This window comes from Odontesthes bonariensis, chromosome 4, assembly GCF_027942865.1.
Source record: "Odontesthes bonariensis isolate fOdoBon6 chromosome 4, fOdoBon6.hap1, whole genome shotgun sequence".
NCBI classification, from domain to species: Eukaryota; Metazoa; Chordata; class Actinopteri; order Atheriniformes; family Atherinopsidae; genus Odontesthes; species Odontesthes bonariensis.
The window spans coordinates 35,586,531-35,605,417 of NC_134509.1; the positions used below are offsets into that span (position 1 = coordinate 35,586,531).

Sequence of the window (18,887 nt, forward strand, 5' to 3'; positions counted from 1 at the left end):
ACCCGACTGTCCTCAGTAATTTCAGGCCTATTTCAAAGCTACCACTCTTGTCCAAGATCCTAGAGAAGGTGGTCTCAGAACAATTGTTATTATTCCTGGATCAAAGTAACATCCATGAGACGTTTCAGTCTGGTTTCCGCAAACATCACTCTGTGGAGACAGCCTTGCTGAAAGTGTCCAGTGAAATTATGATGTCTGCTGATTCGGGAAAATGCACTGTTCTAGTTCTCTTAGGTCTGTCAGGTTCAGTTCTACATCGGTTCTCGTCATACCTTTCTGGGCATAGTTTTAGTGTCACAGCTAACCAAATAAGGTCTGAGTCAGTAGATCTGTTGTGTGGAGTCCCTCAAGGTTCTGTCTTGGGTAAAAATCATCCAGAGATTTTTTGATATTTCGTACCACATATTTGCTGATGATATCCAGCTTTACTGCTCTTTCAAGCCAACTGAGCTCCAGAGGCTAAATTCCTTAGTTCATTGTTTGGTGGACATAAAACAATGGCTAAATGATAACACCTTGCAGCTGACTGTGGACAAAACAGGTTATTGCCCCTGATGACTCCATTCCAGGGATTAACCAGTACTTGGGTGACTTGGGCCAGTATGTTAAACCGAGCCTAAGAAACCTTGGTGTTGTGTGTGACAAAGACATGTCATGAGTGCAACACTGCAAACAGCTAACAAAAAATTGCTTTTTTCAAGTGAGGAAAATCTCCAAACTCAAGAAAATGGTGTCACAAAATGATTTGGAGCTGATCATTCATGCATTTGTGTATTCGCGTTTAGACTATTGTAATACTTTGTTTTCATGTCTAGACAAGAAGGAGCTGTCTCGCCTGCAGTTAGTGCAAAATTCTGCAGCGAGAATTCTGACCCGCTCTAATAGGAGGACTCACTTAACCCCTATTCTTAAAGCTCTTTATTGGCTGCCAGTTTCCTCTAGGATCAATTTTAAAATTTTGGTTTTAACTTTCAGAGCATTGCATGGTCAGGCTCCACCTTACATCAGTGATCTGATCCAGCCTCGGGATCTGAGGTCTGTGGATCAGAATCTACTGATGGTGCCACGCACTTGTTTTCAGACCAGAATAGACCGATCCTTCCAGGCTGTTGCTCCCAGCCTTTGGAACGATCTTCCGCTCTCTCTGCGTTCGATGGAGTCTGTTGACGCCTTCAAAAGGCAACTTAAGACCTATTTATTTGTTCAGGTTTTTGCTTAATTGTCTTGGGGTTGCTATGATTGTCACTGAGTTGCCTTGGCCTTTTAAACTTATACTTGTATGTACTTCCTAACTGTGTATTGTTTCTGTTGTAACTGTAAAGCGCTTTGTGACCCTGGTCTGTGAAGGGCGCTGTACAAATAAAACTTACTTACTTTCAAATCTCAGAACGGTTTAGGCCCAAAATATATCTGTGATATGTTCAGAGAATATAAACCTAGCAGAGCTTTTAAATCCAATGACTCAGGTCAGCTAGTCCAGTCCAGAGTCCAGACTAAACATGGAGAAGCAGCATTTAGCTGTTATGCTGCAAACAAGTGGAACAAACTGCCAGTGGAGATTAAACTTTCACCAAATTTAGACATTTTTAAATCCAGGTTAAAAACATTTCTTCTAGACTGTTGCTTGTTTTTAATAATTTAAATTATTTGTTTCTCTTTATGTTCTTTTATGTATTTTTAATGCTTCTTACACTCCCCGCTGCGATGCTTTTATTTTATATAAAGCACTTTGAATTGTTTTGTACATGAAATGTGCTATATAAATAAATTTGACTTGACTTGACTATAAGCCAAGTATACTTCACTATACTACTCTTAAGTTTATAAAATATAGTATATAAAAAGTAAACTTCAAGTATACTGCCTCAGTTTTAGTATAAAATAAGTACATTCGTAGTACACTTTAATTAACCACTTTTTACTAAGGGCATGGTTACAGCTGCCATCTTGCACCCTCATCATCACGGCTGCCATTTTGTCTGTGTCTTCCCCTCCTCTTCAATACACATGTCCACACTCAGACTAATGGTCTTTCTCCCATTGCTTGTTTATTTTGTACTTAGTACTAGAAGACAATATTATTTATTAATGAAAGTACCACTGTTTTAATCATTGTGCCAACTTTAATAAATTCTATTCTTTTTTTTTTTTTAAATATATATTTTTTGGGGGCTTTTTTTATGCCTTTAATGATAGGACAGTTGGAGAGAGACAGGAAGCAGAGAGAGGGGAAAGACATGCAGCAAAGGGCCGTCCGGTGCGGGACTCAAACCGGGGCCAGCTGCAGCGAGGACTGTAGCCTCTGTACGGGGCGGCTGCTTAACCCACTACGCCACCGACCGCCTCTAAATTCTATTCTAAAGGAGAAGTTGTTTGTGGTCATTGTGTATGTTTCTCTGCGAGAACTACTGGTTGTGAATATCAGTGCTCGGATTCTTAGCCTTCATGTCATATCTATCTAGGATTGACACATATAGACCAACATATTTTGAGACCGATACTGTGTTTTAGTTATTAGCTCCTGAAGCATTCCAGTGGTACCCTGAAGGTAAAGATTTTCATGAATAATTTTACTGAATATTAATAAATGTCCTTGCACACTTATTAATGTTTGCTAATAACTAATCCAGCTCCTGCTTGATCCACAACAACAGTGGAATTTTTGACTTGTGATTGTGCAGCGTTAAAGCTAATTCTTATGTGGCGAGTTTCTGTAAGTCCTTCTTTTTCACTGCCTTTATAAATTACTGGTTGTTAAAATAAAATTGTAATTTGGTTAAGCTACGTGGTAGTGATAAAATACTTGCATCTCCAAGCTCAGTGTGTTGGTTTTCTAGCCTCCACACATTCCTGCATCGATTCATTGTCACTGATTTAACCAACCCTGATTAGGGAGTTATTAATTCCATTTAACGCAATTTGTTCAGTTGCAGTCACACATTGCTTGGTTGTTTCAAGAAACACAGCAGAATCAGAATTTCTCATGTACACATTGTTTTAATGCATGATTAACAAAAGACGGCAGACTTTTCGGAGGCATCAACAGCAACTCCTCCACTTATGTACAGGCACAGAATATACACACAGGTTTTAATGCAGCTTCAAAGAAATTCAACACGAGACAAAGGTAGGATCTATGTTACAAAAAAAATTTAAAAAAGATACAGCAGGATAAGTAATGACAATATATTAGGAGTAAACTCACAGTGCCTTGAAAAAGATAATCTAACCAGTGTTTAATAGTTTACTACTGGAATGTGAAATACACAAAAAGTGATTTATGTTTTGATAGGTAATATAATAGGAAAAGGAAATTCATCTAAAACAAAACAAGGTGTCTGGATGTTACAGATAATGTTGGAATGTAACATTTTCTCATTCTCACCTCATCCAGTACTCAACCAATGATACTTAAGGACACATGCTTGATGTAATTTGACTGGTTAAATTGACTTCAGAGGCAATGCAAAGCCAGACCCATCCAGAGACTAAAACACATAAGCTACACCATTCAGCCATAACATTAAAACAACCAAATGGTAAAGTGAGTAACACTGCTCATCTTTTTAGAATGCGATATCCTGCTGGAAAAGCACATCCTGGCACTCATATGGAAGGAACCAAACACTCTAAGACATCCTCAGATTTTCCTTGCCATTGACCTGTCGTGTCAGACCTACTATGGCTCAAGTTGTGGTCCTAAATAACTGTGACTTAAATAAAGACACAGTTATGGCTCTGAAGCAAAATGTCACAAATTTAATCTGCTCTTGATCATCAGCTAACGTGTTTTGCACCGTATTTTATATGCCGTTGCAAGAACTGCTGATTTTTCTGAGACTGTGCCGCAATGTATTGTAAAAGCACACGAAACTCTCGAAACAAACTGTCTGCACCTTTACTTCTTAGTTTATGATCATGGCAAAATTGCACTGCACAAAGTTTAATTTATACTTAGTTTATTTGAATTTGTGTTAGACAAACAGACCAGGCTTTCAGTGCTTGTGTTCTGAGCTTGCCTGTGCAAATGCCCTCCATCTCAAAATTAGGTTTACCGCTCACCAAAAGAAAAGGCTGAAAAACTAAAATATGTTGTGTTTAAAAAAACAACAAATTATAGTTACATTTAGGTGTTAAAAAAATAACGTTAAGAATTCTGAAAGTATGAATGTTGGCATGCAAGCAATATTACATATGACCTCAGAGGTGAGTTCAGTCATGTTGATCTCAGAAAAAAAAAAAAGAGTAGAATATTGTAATCTAAAATTACGGAATGCTGACAGAATTGACTGACAGACCTATAAAAATCTATGTTCAGAGGAATGAATGATTGAATTAATAAATGATCAAGGATGCAGTAAGCACCAGTGACTCGTGCAAATGTATGTAGCACTCCATTGAGTCTCATTCCAAATCAAAACCACCAGTAACTTGAATATTTAAAAATTAACTTTACAACTAAAGATAGTCTTGTATCTACCACAAAGGTATTCTGGAAAATATAGTTAATCATAAAATGTTTTTTTTTTTTTTTAAACTTTGCAATAAGTTAGTTTCATTAAGTTAGTAGCATTAAAAAGAAACAAATAGCATCACATTCACAGCTCACTTTTTGTTTAGATCATATCATGTAAACTTCACAGCTTTAGACAGCAGAAATGTGCTGCAGAGACTTACAGTATGGCAGCTCTGCACAGTACAGTTCCAGGCCGGATGCTGATATACTTGACCCAAACCCCCTTCAAAAGTCTGAACTGTGTTTTAGCTTGTTCCTAATCTAAAGAGGGCACCATTTTCCGTTTATTTCTTCATGAAGGGAAAATGGACAGCTTTAGTGAAACTGCAACACAACTGAAATATTGGGTTAAAAAGGAGATTTAGTGTTGAGCTACTGTGGCATTTTAATTCTAATAATAGCACAGGCACTAAAAACCAACACTTGGACTTTTTCTGTTGTACGTTCCTGTGACATCCCTAAAAGAAATCAGCCAGTGGTGCTGATTCACAAGTGAACAAACTGAACACTTTGAAGTTTAGCGTAAAAACGAGGTGGAGGATGAGTTGGACGAACAGGTTCCTCCCAGAAGTCAAAGCCTTGCGATACCAGCCATTCTATTTGTCTTTCTTGGATTCAGACTCCTCCCCCTGGGTGTCAGCTCCTTGCTGTTCTGACTCATCCTCCTCAGGGACTGGTGGGAACTGGGACTGACTGACCTTATCTCCTTTGGTCTTACTGAGCTTCTTTGATTTCTGGTACAGTTCATTCAGATTGAACTCTCGGATGATGTTCTCCTGGTGGAGAAATACAGAATCCAATGTGTTTCTTTGAAATTGACTGTTTAAATGCAAAAAAAAACATTCAGCGAGTATTTCACATGAACTATTTATGGACTTGACTTACTTAAACCCAGTGATCTACTTTTTTTTCTTTTTAGTTTCAGTCCCACGTTGCTTCTTGCTTTAGTAAAGACAATGGTTTCTCTTCTCCACATCATACTGGCACCAGGGCCAAATATTTACACTTAAGATTAAATATAAAACATCTAATGAGAGAATGCACCTTGGTAGTTTCAGGAAGATGGAATATATCACCAAAAAATAAAAATATCCAGCAAAATCATGCCTTCAATTTTAGCCCGAACGGAAGTTGGAAATTCTGGTTTCCTATTTGTTATGGAATGTAATATCAGTGTGTGTAAACACAAATAAAATAAATGTGTAAACACAGATAGAATATTGCCCATAAAAGCAATAATTCTTCAATTTAGAATTGAATAACACTAAAGATTGGAATGACAGTGTAAGCCAGCATTTATTGAGATGATATATGACAGAGGAATTGCAATGTGATTTCTGAACACCTGCCAGCTGGCTATCAATTCTGTGTTCCTGTCTGCAATTCTGAAGTTTAGACAATTAGTTTTATGTAACAAATATGTGCCTAGAAGACCATGTGACCAGTGTTTGTGGCCAAACTGCAGGTGAGGGAAAGTAAGTATTTTTTCAGAATAAAACTGCCAGTCAACTATTGTTTGACTGATGTTTGGTAATGTAAGCTCAGTTTTGTTGCCTAGAGTGAGCTTTCAAACGTGGTACTGTATGCTTTCTCATATTGTGATGATGTGCTTTAAGAGTTACTGTGTGTAATTTGTGTTTAAACTGACCATTATATTGTCGCAAAAAAGCTACACCACTGAATCCAAATAAGAAGAGATGAGTGGAGTGGCTCTAGAACCTGCTGAACAGAGCTGTAAGCAGCTGTGATATTTTTGACCAAAGCGTGTCAAAGACATTTCAATGTCTTTGATATTTCTCCTTTAAGCTGCATTTCTACTACAGGAACTTTTCCTGGAACTAGGCTCTGTTATGGGTCTTTTGCTTGCCCCCCAGCATTCCAGCCTCAAGAACCAAGAGCTAAGCAGAGCTTTGTGGGAGAGATTTCACCCACAAAAACTGTCCTTGTAGGGATGCAATACTTTTGACATTTGGAGTGGAGCTTAGAGTCAATAACTCGTAAAATCTGCTCAGAGCAACACACTTCAATAGACTTGATTGCCTAATCTTCTCTGTATCTTAGACTTTAGTGAAAATGCAAAAACTCTTCAAATTTAAGTTCTGAATGTTTGTCAAAATGCACCATTGGTCTTACCTCTGTGAAGCTCCAGGATACAGCTCTGCCCTTCTTGTCCACCTGGGGGCGACGCATCACCTCCTTCCCTCCTTGGAACAAAAGTAATGATGGAAGCTGCTTGGACAATGGAGATGCTGACACTTTGTACCTTAAGATGAGGAAAAAACACATGTTCAAATTTCTTGTCAATTTCTTGTCTGATAAAATATAGACTACAATCCATCAACACTTGAGAAATCAAACTTATCAAGGGCAAAAAGACAATAAAAAAGACATGTAAACATTTCTTACCTCTTGGAAACTTCTCCATAGCGTCCAATGTCCACTTTTCCAAACTTAAGACCGGCACAGTTATACCTGAACCACAGGAGCAGAGGCAGATGAAGTTACAGATGTTAATGTTGCTGTTAAGTGCACTTGATATATAACGTCACTTTTAAAGAGTTGATGGATAGTGTCTTACTTGAGAGAGAGGTCAGCATAGACTGAAGCAAAGGACTGGCACTCTGGAGACCAGTTGGCAAAATATTCAACGATCCATGTCACACGACTGTCTCTGCTCAGTTCATCCTGAACACATTGAGCAAATATAACTGAACTATAATGAAAAAGTAAATATACACAATTTTGCTCTTGGTGGACAAATTATTTTTACTCACATCAATGGTTTTGTCGCTGAAGTATTTGATGTACTCTGGTCCCATGTAAAGAGGAGGCTTGCAGGTCATTAAAAAAACTAACATACACAACAGACACAAGAGATCAATTAGCGGATGATTGTGTTGTTCAAGACATTTTTAAAACAACACTGGTTTCTCTGGTTTCCAACTTTCCAATTTAGAGGATATGCTGCTTCTGCTCCATTTGTTACAATTGGTGATTAATGAAAAACAGGGGCTCATGTGGATCCAACGCAGGACAAGACAGTCTTTTTCGACTGGATGAAAACCCATCAACATGCTATAACATCTGGGTTTTGTCTTTAATGGAAAAGGGTACAATTCCCATTCAATAATTTTTTTTGTCATGGAAAAATGACAATGATGGTTGTTGACAGGATGATGATTGTTTTGAACAACTTTCACAATCTTAATATATTGTTACAAAGCAAATGCAATTTCCCTGGAAGTGTCCGTGATTGTAGGCAAAGGCCAAGACTTTGGGCGTGTCGGATGCTCTGAACAGAAAATCAGAGAGTTGCTTGGCATTCTAAAGTTTGGCAAGGTGGTAGTTTTCTTTAAGTAGCAACAGATTTGATGCCACTTTGAGATAACCAGCATCACCTAACATGTGGATTTCTGAGACACGGTTGGTGTCAGCTGATGTATAGAACTAATAGACTAACCTATGCACAGTGTCAAGTAGAGAAGTCCCATCCTGATGTCCAGTCTGAAGAACAGGATCACATTTGCCACCTTGCTGAACAGGATAATGTTGCCCACATGTTGCTCCACAGTTACTAACAAGAACAGACAAAAACACTTTCATGTGTTATCTAAACTAAAAACACGTCAGCAGGAGAACGTGGTTTGTTGGTAATCTAAATTCAAAAGTATCAGGAGAACAACAGAGAGTATTCCCATCCCAAATAAGGGAGCAGGTATATTTTGGTATTAGTAAAAGAGCTATTTTAACTGACCAAACATAAATAAATAAAAGAATAATCATATACTGATTGTGACTCATTGTGATTTTTACTGAACTGATCCCTCAGAGCATTTTGACAGACATTTTGTTTTCTCTCTTACATTATGCACAGTCTCCATTTGACTGACAAAGCACAAAAACAACACTGTATATGTGCTGACTGCTCATTCATGGATGCTGCTGTTCACTCATCTCTGTCACTCAGTGAGGAAAGTGGAGTCAGAGGAAGGTTTGCATCCAGCAGGAAAGGAAGAACTTACCATCACAGGCACCAGTGGTAACTATGAAAAAAAAGTCACTGGATTTGTTACTAATCCCTTTTTTTTTTTTTTAAAGCTGCTAAACGGTTTAAATGTGGCAACGGTCACTTGGTCAGCAACAGGGAGGTCACATATTCATTTTTTTAAATTAATACATGTGATTCCCAGGTTACCGTTCCAACACCATGAAAGCTTGACATTGAGGGAAAAGCTCAAGTAACGATCAAGACAATTATTCCTACTGCTTGAAAACAGCTAAAGCTTGTCAGGTGGTTTCCAAAGTTTCACAAAGTCTATAAGCCAAAACAAGACAAAGAGGGAGCAATATGATGGGCAGAAAACTATCTAAGTGACTTTTCTTTCTTTACCTCACCGGATGTAACATTACATGAATGAAAGGAATGGTGCGCCACAAAGTTTGTTTTTCATCACAGGTGACACATCCACTGTGTCTGCAACCCACAAACATCAAACACACAAAATCAGCGAATAAGCAAATACGGGGAGAAAAGAGGGTGTGTGCTAATAACTTCAACAACATAGATATCAGGTGGCTCATAAATAGAGGTGGTAGATCAGATGTAAATAATCCTAATATTAAATATGATCCGTTTTCTAGAAAATTCAAACTAGGTAAAAGCAGGAGTGGTCTGAATAGAGTCTGGTTAACACTCAGAGGATACACTACCCACCATGGATGTATGGGATTAATTTGGGTTTCTGCAATTGGAAGTAGTAAATTATCTGACAGTGCCCTGTTATTTAATTATGTTGCAACTTGACATGAGATTAAAGTACATCTTCAGGGTGATTTAATTTAGGAAACATTGGGCCTCATGCGAGAACATTTTCATACGTCAGATTCAACAAACGCTCTTAACTTTGGAAAAGTGTGTAAACAACCTGCGTAAATCATGAATGCCACCTGTGTGTATTAAAGTGCACAAGGATAGTAAATTTGCATACTTTGCGCCCAAAATAATACCATATAAGGCAACGCTTCCTATCTCCTGTGCCAGGAAGTGTTGAATGTTGAGTCATGAGAATGGCATCAAGCGACAAAAAGAAAAACTTTATGGGCTCTGAGATTGAAGTTCTGCTTTCAGAGATCCAAAAGGGAAAATCTGACATTTTTAGCAGGGTCAGCATTAGAATTACAGAACCTGCTAAAGAGAAGAAATGGGAAAAAGTTACGAATGCTGTTAAGTCCGTGTCACCTGTAGTTCCTAATGTCACCTAAATAAAGAAGAAATGGTTTGATATGAAAATGGCTTTAAAAAAAAAACGTCTCACCATGGCCAGGTGCTCGATGACCTCAACTAAAGCCGTGCAATCAGTTGTTGCCTCATCATGATGGCCCTTTGATGGGGCGGTCCATGAGGGGGGTCTTCTGGCATGTTGTCTGCCTGGGCTAGTTCAGGTAGTGGGAGACCCTCGTTTATGGCAATATTGTGCAAAACGCAGCCTTCTCTGAGCTATAGAGTAGTTTGCCCCCTGCTGTATCGAGACACATCCACATGGCCTTCAGCACACCAATAGTGCGCTCCACAACAGCACGGGTGTGTTTGATTTGTATATGTGTGCAGTCTATTGCTCTGATTATGTTTGGCAGTCCAGCCGTGGCATGAAAGTCCCTCTTAATTTGTACTTGTTTGACAGCGTATGGGAATTTGATGTACCATGGGTGATAAACTGATGAGAGCTTGGATGACTAAGGGGAGCGCACGACTCACAGAGGACTGGGACACACCCGATCTGTCTCCAATGTCCCTCTGAAAGGTTGCCGTGGCCAAAAATCTAATTGTGGTGAGGACCTGGACGTGTGGTGGAATTGGGTATGATCGGCGTGTTTCTCTCTGGAGTTGTGGCTCTAGCAAGCTGCATATTTGCAGCAGCACAGTCCTTGGCAATCTAAATCGCGATGTCAGCCATTCGTATGTCTACGCAGAGTCAAATTAACCTTCAATTAGTGCATAATTTAAGTCAAACAGAATGTCGGCATAATTATGGGGTATAATATATATATTTATTTATGATATCGTCATAGTAATTAAATATACAATCCATTAGTCAAGCAAACTTGATTCGAATACAGCGGACTATTTTACGTGACTCCTACGACAGGCTGAATCACTCGTAAATTAAATAAAGAAAACTCAAAATACGAAAGAATTGGTAATGCGCAAGTTCTCTTAAATCACTCGTACGCATGACTTAAGAGCAAATCTGTTCGTACGAGTGGTTGTTGCATGAGGCCCATTGATCTCGTATCTATAGAGCAATCATTTGTGAGTGCAGTGTTTCCCGCAGGAAATTGCTTAGTCAAGGTGGTGAGTCGTCGGCCGGGACCAGGGGTTTTGCGCAGATAGCGTTCCGTCGGGTGTCTTTTAATGTCTGAGCCTGGCAAAGCATTATTACTTCGGTTTAAAAAAAAAAAAAAAAAAAAAAAGATTTTTTTTTTTTGGGAACGTTGGCAAGGCGGCAGTGCGAGTTTGCTAAGGCGGCCGCCTTAACTATAATGCGCTGTGGGAAACACTGGAGTGGTATCTTTAGCTTCAGGTAGAGCAATGGGCTTCATATCCAGACAGCAACATACACATTAATATTACATGATCATATGAGATGAATGGAAACTGTTGGGAGAATGACGATTCTACCCTAGGAGATCACCATATGGTCATCTTGTCCATCCCTTGTCAAAAGTAATGATGGAGAGGAATTGTTTTTGTGTGAGAATCATTGTTGGCCTGTAAGAGAAGTTAACATCAACATAAAAGAAGACTACATATACTCACTCGCTCTTCGGTTCTTCATCATGACGATGGCACTGAGGAACATAAGGATTTCCACCTCTCTCTGTAAAACACAAACTGCTGATATTAGCCTCATAAATCAGATCTGCTCTAGCACTCAACAATCCTATCAGCATACTGACTGAAGATGTTTACACTCGACTTAGTTCCCAATTATTAAGTTGAAAATTAAGACTGATTACTGTGGCAGATAAACACTTTGGAGCCCTGGTAATTAGGACTATAATGCAGAAGAACATAAACCAGAACAGTGAACATGTTTTGAGAAAAGATGTATAATTTGTCAGTGAGGGAAATAGAGTATTGGTGGAAAAAGACACAATTTCTTCTTGCCTTTTTATTACTCATAATATTACTGTATTCCTTTTGCATATCTTTAAACCAACTGCAAACTGAAAGCAATAAATTGCAATAAGTGACTGCTAAAACATTAAAGGAAAATTTGCAGTAGATGTGGGTATAACAACATGGCTAGAACCGCAGCATTATTTAAACAATATAACCTAACACTCGCTATGCTTATGTGGCGATTATGCCAAAAATAAACCAAATAAAGCCTTTGTACTTTTTAAATACTTCTAAAAAGAGTTTGGCTTTTGCTTTCATAGGAAAACCACATGACGAAAGCTTGGTCTGCACCCTTACTACCTACAAACAAGCTAGCTAGCTAAACATACTTAACACTGTGGTGTAACAACACAATAAATTGTTTTTATTTCAGCTAATGTTGTTCTATAAAAAAAAACAAAAAAACATTGCAAGTGTCATATGTCATATGTTACGTTAATCCGTTGCAATGTACTTTAAACAAATTGGTTTTAAAAAGTACCCATCTCTCCCACTTCGCTAAACGACAGAAATGTCCAGGTTTTTGGCCGTAGTTTGGCCTGCTATTCTCTCCACATAGTGAAGAACACACCCGTCACCTGCCCCTTACTGCCTCTTTTAAGATTCTTACTGGCCAGTGGGCTGGTAAGTTGATATCAAATTCCGAAAGGGATATTTTCGTATTTTCTACAAACCCAGTCGAAGTCGCATGAGTTGCCGTCCTCTCGCTGTGTGACCAGATGATCGCAAATACCAGGCGTTTTGCGAACAGCTAGAAAAGCTATTGACATGAAAAGAGAGGCTACATAGTACGGCTTCAGCAGCCATTTGTACACTTGCGGTAGGTGATACAAGAAAGCAAATAATGGCGTTAATAAAGCCATTTTCTAATAAACTAGTCTGCGGTTTTAAGAGAAGAATCCGTTAATGGCTTTGCGTTTTCTGGCTAGTAAGCAAGTAGAATACGATCTATGGCGAGTGGATGGCAGGAAATAAAACTTCCGGTTCAGATATATAAAAATAAAACAAATTAGAACAAAAGTTTTTTCACCACGTTGCCTTTATAAACAAATTTGCTACACTGTGAAATGAGTTCCAATAATTGTGATGCTATGGTTTATTATTTCATCATATACTTAAATACAATGGTTATGTCGTTGCCCTAGATTGACACGTGCTATTTTATTATGAAAACTGAATATTTTCAATGTGTTATAGTGGTTAACTCCTGTTAACATGGTTCAGCTTTGGCGTCTTGAATTGGCCCAATTTTAAACAAACCGATTAAAAAGGTGGAAAGTTGTGCGAGGTCAAATAGGACGAATTTGTCGTCAAGAAGTATTTCTAAGTACAATTCAATGCGTTGATTAACTGAAAACGAACTGGTACGTTGATTATAACTGATCGTGTATAGAGGCCTACTTTTATTGATAAAATGTCAACATTCACTGTTCCGAGCCCTCTAATATTAACGCTAGTCATCCATTGTTCAGTCAACGCAAGCCGCATTCAGTTCATTTTCAATGAAATCCAACCGATCGTTGTCGCCGTGCTCGCAAAGCATGCTGGGCGAGCGGGGGACCTGCGGCACGTCAAAATGTTGGGCTCTCCCGAAGTTTATGCAAATTTGCCACGGCAGCCGTAGTGCGTTACCCGATGACAGTAGATCATGTAGGCGTGTCATGATAGGTTTGTCGTGACGAAAGCATCGCGGAGAAAAATCAAAAATAATAAAGATGGAGGAGTGTTTGATTACAGCGGTTAGCGGGTTCCCCGTTTTATTCGATCTATCCCTGCCATAATACAGGGATACAAATAAAAGACGAGGCGTGGAGGAAGGTGGCGGAGATTGTGGGTGTCCCTGGTGGGTTGACATCTGTGTGAACTGTACAAAATTACATGAACACCTTTCAAACATCATGGCCAGTAATGTATGCTAATGTAAATGGCTAGGTCATTCCCCTGGTTGTCTTCGTGGTGATGAGCTAGATATGTTATATTATGTATAGTAAAATAATGAATGAAATAAATGAAGGGCATCACTCAGTTTTTTTTCCCTTTGTTTATTCACCCCTGAACGTTTCGGGTATTGCTCATGTCATTGCTATTGCGGGCAAAATGAACAGCAGCAGTGGCCAGAATGGCTGTGCTAAAACGATTGTAGGCGAATAAACACACCTATCGATCTCCTGTGTCGCATCAGCAGCAGCAGCACAATAGCAGCTCTCCTCGCTCGCAGATCCAGATCCATGGTGCAATATGAAATAATGTTCCATTGCTGACGATTTATACACATTAATTTCCCTCCAAAACTCAAATTTTTAGAGGGAGAAACTTCGGTTGGTTAAAATCACAAGTTATTTACTTTCCCCCAGAGCCATTCTACCGTATGTTCTATCTACAACTTCGTATACACGCCCCTCTGTACACGCCCACTGTAGTAGCAACACGGCGACACTAGGCATCCAATCCGGCGAGTTAAGTTGACGTGACGGAACAATGGATCTCTACCGTAACGGTTATCAGCTAGACCCTGAAACGGATGCAGAGCGAGATAAAAGCATAATTCCAATTTTCATTATTCATTTCCCAAGACCATCCTCCTTTTCTAATAAACCAAAAAAACTTTTTGTACCGTTTTAAAGGCCACTTATTTGATTGTGCTCAGAAGAAACATAGACGTGAACCTCAGTTGTGTACGTCAGTAAAGGGTGATTGGATAACTCTAAATACAGATTGTATTTTACTTCATATCCAGTTATGTTTCTGAGGTTACTGTTATCTTGTTTGTTAACTACTGTTTTTTTGTAAACATGTATGTATAATAGAGTTTTTATATTTTATTTAAATTAAATTTAGAATATAAATATTTTGTGTCAGTGCTCAAATGGCTTTATGAATACAAAGTGAGCTCTTTGATTTAAACCAAAAGCATCAAAATATCACTTTAGAGAAATGATAAGCCACATATTGTATAATACACAAAGTACATCTGTTCTTTGTGCCAATGCTGTTGTTGGGAGGGTAACTTATTTGATCAATTATAAGACTTTAAAGTACCATAGGCAATTAATTTGTGCTTTCTCAAAGTACAGGTGTAATTAAAACAATAGCCTACAGCCATTAGCTTATTGTACAGAACATTCTTGATTGGTTAAGCATGGAATGATAGCTGTAAAATATCTATTCTATCTTTTTCCTGAATTGCTTTCCCATTGTATTTTCATATTGTTTGTGCTGTTCTAGCCTTGAACATTTAAAAAATACTTACAGCCAGGCAGCACAAATAGAGGTAACAATTCCCCTTCCTTAAAAACTGCCTATAGTCAAAATTTACATATACCATATTAGATTATGTTCTGTTATTTTGTCCTTGCTACCAAGTTTTTGTCCAAGGAAGGAATAATTCATATGTACAGGAAACTAATGCTCATCGTGGGTGAGATATAAAGATATTAAGAATAGTCTGGTGGTCAGAGCCGGCCCAAGGCATATGCCAACTATGCGGTCGCTTAGGGCCCCCACGCCACCAGGGGGCCCCGAGAGCAATTTTGAATTTAATTTTGATTACAACTTTATTTTTCTGTAAGATAATGTGAATGTCATTTGATTCTATTTTGTATTTGTATTTTGAACATTTTGCACACCATTGCACATCTGAAAGAAATTAAACTATTTAACGTGTTTACTATAAATGCAGTCTCCAGCCTGCTGATGTTACTTTCAAATAGTTAAATTAATGAGCCATACTTATACATCACTCTTTATGTAGAAGTTAATTAAACCATATTTATGAGTTTGCTGACACCTGTATAATGTAAGATGATTACAAATAATGCTAATGATTGTGGGTCCGTTACACACATAACAGTGTAGCCTATGGAATAATGAGGCATCTGGAGCTGAGGTGATGGTAGGGGGGCCCCAAATGAAATTCTGCTTAAGGCCCCATAAAGGCTTGGGCCGGCCCTGCTGGAGGTTATAGATTTAGTGACTTTGAAGTTGATGGTTTGAGACCAGGATCTAGCAACTGCACTTTCATTCTTAATTGTAGCACCTGCAGTAGGGAATAAAACAAAACCAATATGAAAATAGTAAAAGCAAAAGCTTTTAAGAAAAAAAAAAGACCTAAAAAGCAAAAGCACAGCAGAAGATGACCATGAAAAAAATACAAATGAATTATATGTATAAAAATTGATAATAAACATATTTCCACAATTGCTTTTTTGTGGCACACTATTATAACAGGCTGGCACTTTTGCCAGACATAAAAATGAGTCTGAAATTGTGACTGAAAACTGACCCATTGAGATTACACATCAACTTGTGGCCATTATTAAAGCAATTCAGTGCAGTGATTTCAGAAATATTGCATGTACAATGATGTTCAAGAGAGTAGGGTAAAAGTGAGAAAGGTTGTCGAACATTTACTTTCATTCACAGCCTCCTGTGGGACCACAAGGTAAGCACTGCTGCTGATGTGAGAGCCTCAGGTGCTGCTGCCTTTGACAGAACAGAGCAGTGACAGGGAAAGGTTTATTGCAGTAGGAGACCTGCTCTTGCAAGATTTGTCAATTAGACACTGTTTTTTTAAACAAAAAAAGTCTAATCGGCCTAGATGTCAATTAAACTTTCATAATTTTACCATAAACATTGGTTTCTATTAAGTTTCTTGGCAAGTTTCTATTGAAAGTATGGCCATTAAGATTATTAATGATTTTATCTTGACATGCAATACCAACCAACTGCACTTGAATGCAGAATAGTGGATGTATTTACTGTGGAGGCATAGGAAATATGGCACATCTTTGAGGATTTTCAGCAGTTTCTGCAGTTGTTATAATTTAGAGGATCTTAACCAGTTAGGCCCAATCCCAATTCTATTTTCTACCCCTTCGCCTACCCCTCGCCCCTACCCCTCGCCCCTTCAAACGTAGGGGTAGGCGAAGGGCTAAGAATGTCACCCCTTCGAATTGGGACAGCACTTCACACTCACAAACGTAATAAATCCGCGCCGTCAGTTGTTACGTAACCAAAAGCGACAGCTTTAGCCAGAAGTAAACAAACATGACCGGTGCTGTGGTGTTCGCGCTGTCCTGGGCTATTCGGATATTTTTAGAAATATCTGCGTCGAATCGACGGAGTGCCATCAGGCGAAGGCGTCTTCGACATCTGGGAGCATTGCTGGATCTTGTTACGGTATGTACAATAAGAAATTAATGCAAATAACGCTTGTGAGTGAGCAGCTGGTAGCTTCCAGAGCCGGCGTGTGAAAATGATTGTGTGTGTGTGTGTGTTTGAAAGTGCTTCTAACTGTACATTTGTGATATCGTGTAATATAGAAACAATTTGCTTGTCTCGTTGGATTTGCTGATTTATTGACTGGAGTAGTATCCTAACCTGGCTAACCTAGCTGAAAGCATAAGCTAACGTTTAGCCTTTGTTACTCGCCTCGTTCCGTTTGGAATAAACAATGCGTTTTTGAAGCGGTTTTCTTTGTACCAGGTTCAGATTTGATGACTTAAATAAATGCACTGCATTGTGTGCGCTATCAATGTGTTGGTTTGGGAGGATGAAAGCCTGATCTTTCCATGTTTTTCTTTCCAGCAGACGGGTTGTCCTGCAAATTCTTGCCCATTGGACCACAACATAAAATGATCTGTTAAGATGTTATTGTTTTGTTTGAGAATGTACCCCAATTTTTTTGTTATCCCTTGTATAATAAATCTCTTCATACCAATATCCGTTCCAGTCGTTAATATGATGTTGATGTGATAGCCTAATCATGCTCACAAACCTTTTGTCCTTAATTTCTTTTATTAGGCTCACATTACAGACTGGTAAGGCAGCTTATTTTCAGAAATAACAGCTTAAAGTGTCTGCTGTAAAGTGTCTGCTGCAAATATGGACAATAAACAGTATGAATATAAACAGTATGAATATAAACGGGCAACAGTGCAATCATCAAGAACGAGATGACCGGAGCAGGAACAGCGAAGGTGCTTGGCGCATCGGAGGTGCTGCATGGGCTCAGTGATGTTCTGGGGGAACAAGACACGACATGACATTATAGCATGTACTTTCATCCATTGTAAAAAAAATTTAAAAAGGTGTTTCAGAATGCGGTAGTGGTGGGTGTGTGTACAATAGGTGCATGGCGCATCAACTCACCGTAAAGTTTGTCTATCATGCGCTCAAACCGAGCTAAAAAGCGCTCCGTTTTCTGCTCGTGGCGCTTCTGCTCCTTCAGGCTCTCCTGTATCAGGTAATCCATTATGGGATTGGACTTCCTACTTCTTTTTGGGGATGGGGATGACTTTAGAAACAGATCTTCGTTTTCGGCGCTAAACCTGATCAGGCTCTTTGTGCTTGAGTCCCTGTGAATCAGTCACGTATATGAATACTTGTGATAATAGGTAGCGAAATGACGCTCATGTCACTCAAAAGGAACTTATCTATGGTTAACCAACTACATTGCTTGTAAATACTCGCGTTACAATTTAAAAAAACAACTCTTTCGCAGCACCTTCACATGCATTGACCGATTACTCCATGTAAAATAGCGACTTTTCCCATGTGCGTTTATAACAGAAAATAACTACACATTGCCACCATGTTAAACTCACACAATACACCAGTTATCACAACCTAAAACGATTAAAACAGTTAAATTATGGCAAAAAGATAGAAGAATTTACATTTGTGTGGTGCTCTTGCTTCTGCCATTTTTAAAAAGACTCACGATCTCCCGGTAGTCGCGTTGTACTCTGGGAAATATATCATACCCCTTCAAACGGAGTCTGCCTGGCCGAAGCCCTCCGTTTCAAGGGCTACAACGGAGGGGTAGGGCTAAGGGGAAGGGCTTTGGAAGAGTATTGGGACAACACTACCCCTACACGTGAACGCGCAAAACGGAGGGGAAGGGGTAAGGGGTGGGGCCAAGGGGTGAATTGGGATTGGGCCTTAGCATGGGAACAGCACCACCATAGGCAAAGACAGCGAGGGGATCATCAGTGTGCTTTTGTTATCTATGCAGGAAATCTATTAGAGGGAATAGCCTGCAATTCATTACAACTGTATTTATGTAATACCACTTAATTAAAAGTAAGTGGTCTGGCAGAGGGTAACGGGAGAATAGTTTTAACAGGAAGATACCTCCATCAGAACCAGACAGTTGTGGGGTGAGCAGACAGGATAGTGACCATAGGT

The 18,887-nt window shown here is 39.0% G+C and overlaps 1 protein-coding gene and 1 long non-coding RNA gene across 2 annotated transcripts; both read right to left on the minus strand.

Annotated features, from left to right (window-relative positions):
• Positions 1-2,977: 2,977 nt before the first annotated feature.
• Positions 2,978-12,680, minus strand: tmx2b (thioredoxin-related transmembrane protein 2b). The gene is made up of 8 exons (XM_075464109.1): positions 12,374-12,680; positions 11,334-11,394; positions 7,977-8,090; positions 7,291-7,367; positions 7,095-7,201; positions 6,923-6,988; positions 6,650-6,779; positions 2,978-5,292 (listed from the first exon to the last, which is right to left on the minus strand). The coding sequence occupies exons 1-8, from the start codon at positions 12,560-12,562 to the stop codon at positions 5,113-5,115; spliced, it is 924 nt and encodes a 307-aa protein (XP_075320224.1). The 5' UTR covers positions 12,563-12,680; the 3' UTR covers positions 2,978-5,112.
• A 4,864-nt stretch (positions 12,681-17,544) lies between these two features.
• On the minus strand, positions 17,545-18,521 carry LOC142379447 (uncharacterized). Its single transcript, XR_012769689.1, has 3 exons — positions 18,377-18,521; positions 17,850-18,055; positions 17,545-17,719 (listed from the first exon to the last, which is right to left on the minus strand). It is a non-coding gene; the product is annotated as an uncharacterized LOC142379447 (long non-coding RNA).
• Between the last annotated feature and the right edge of the window lie 366 nt (positions 18,522-18,887).

Coding starts and splice junctions, on each gene's coding strand:
- tmx2b (XM_075464109.1), bottom strand. CDS start 12,562: ATGGCTTTATTAACGCCATTATTTGCTTTCTTGTATCACCTACCGCAA. Junction 11,395..12,373: donor ACTCATGCGACTTCGACTGG/GTTTGTAGAAAA, acceptor TGTGTTTTACAG/AGAGAGGTGGAAATCCTTAT. Junction 8,091..11,333: donor GATGAAGAACCGAAGAGCGA/GTGAGTATATGT, acceptor TGTTCTTGTTAG/TAACTGTGGAGCAACATGTG.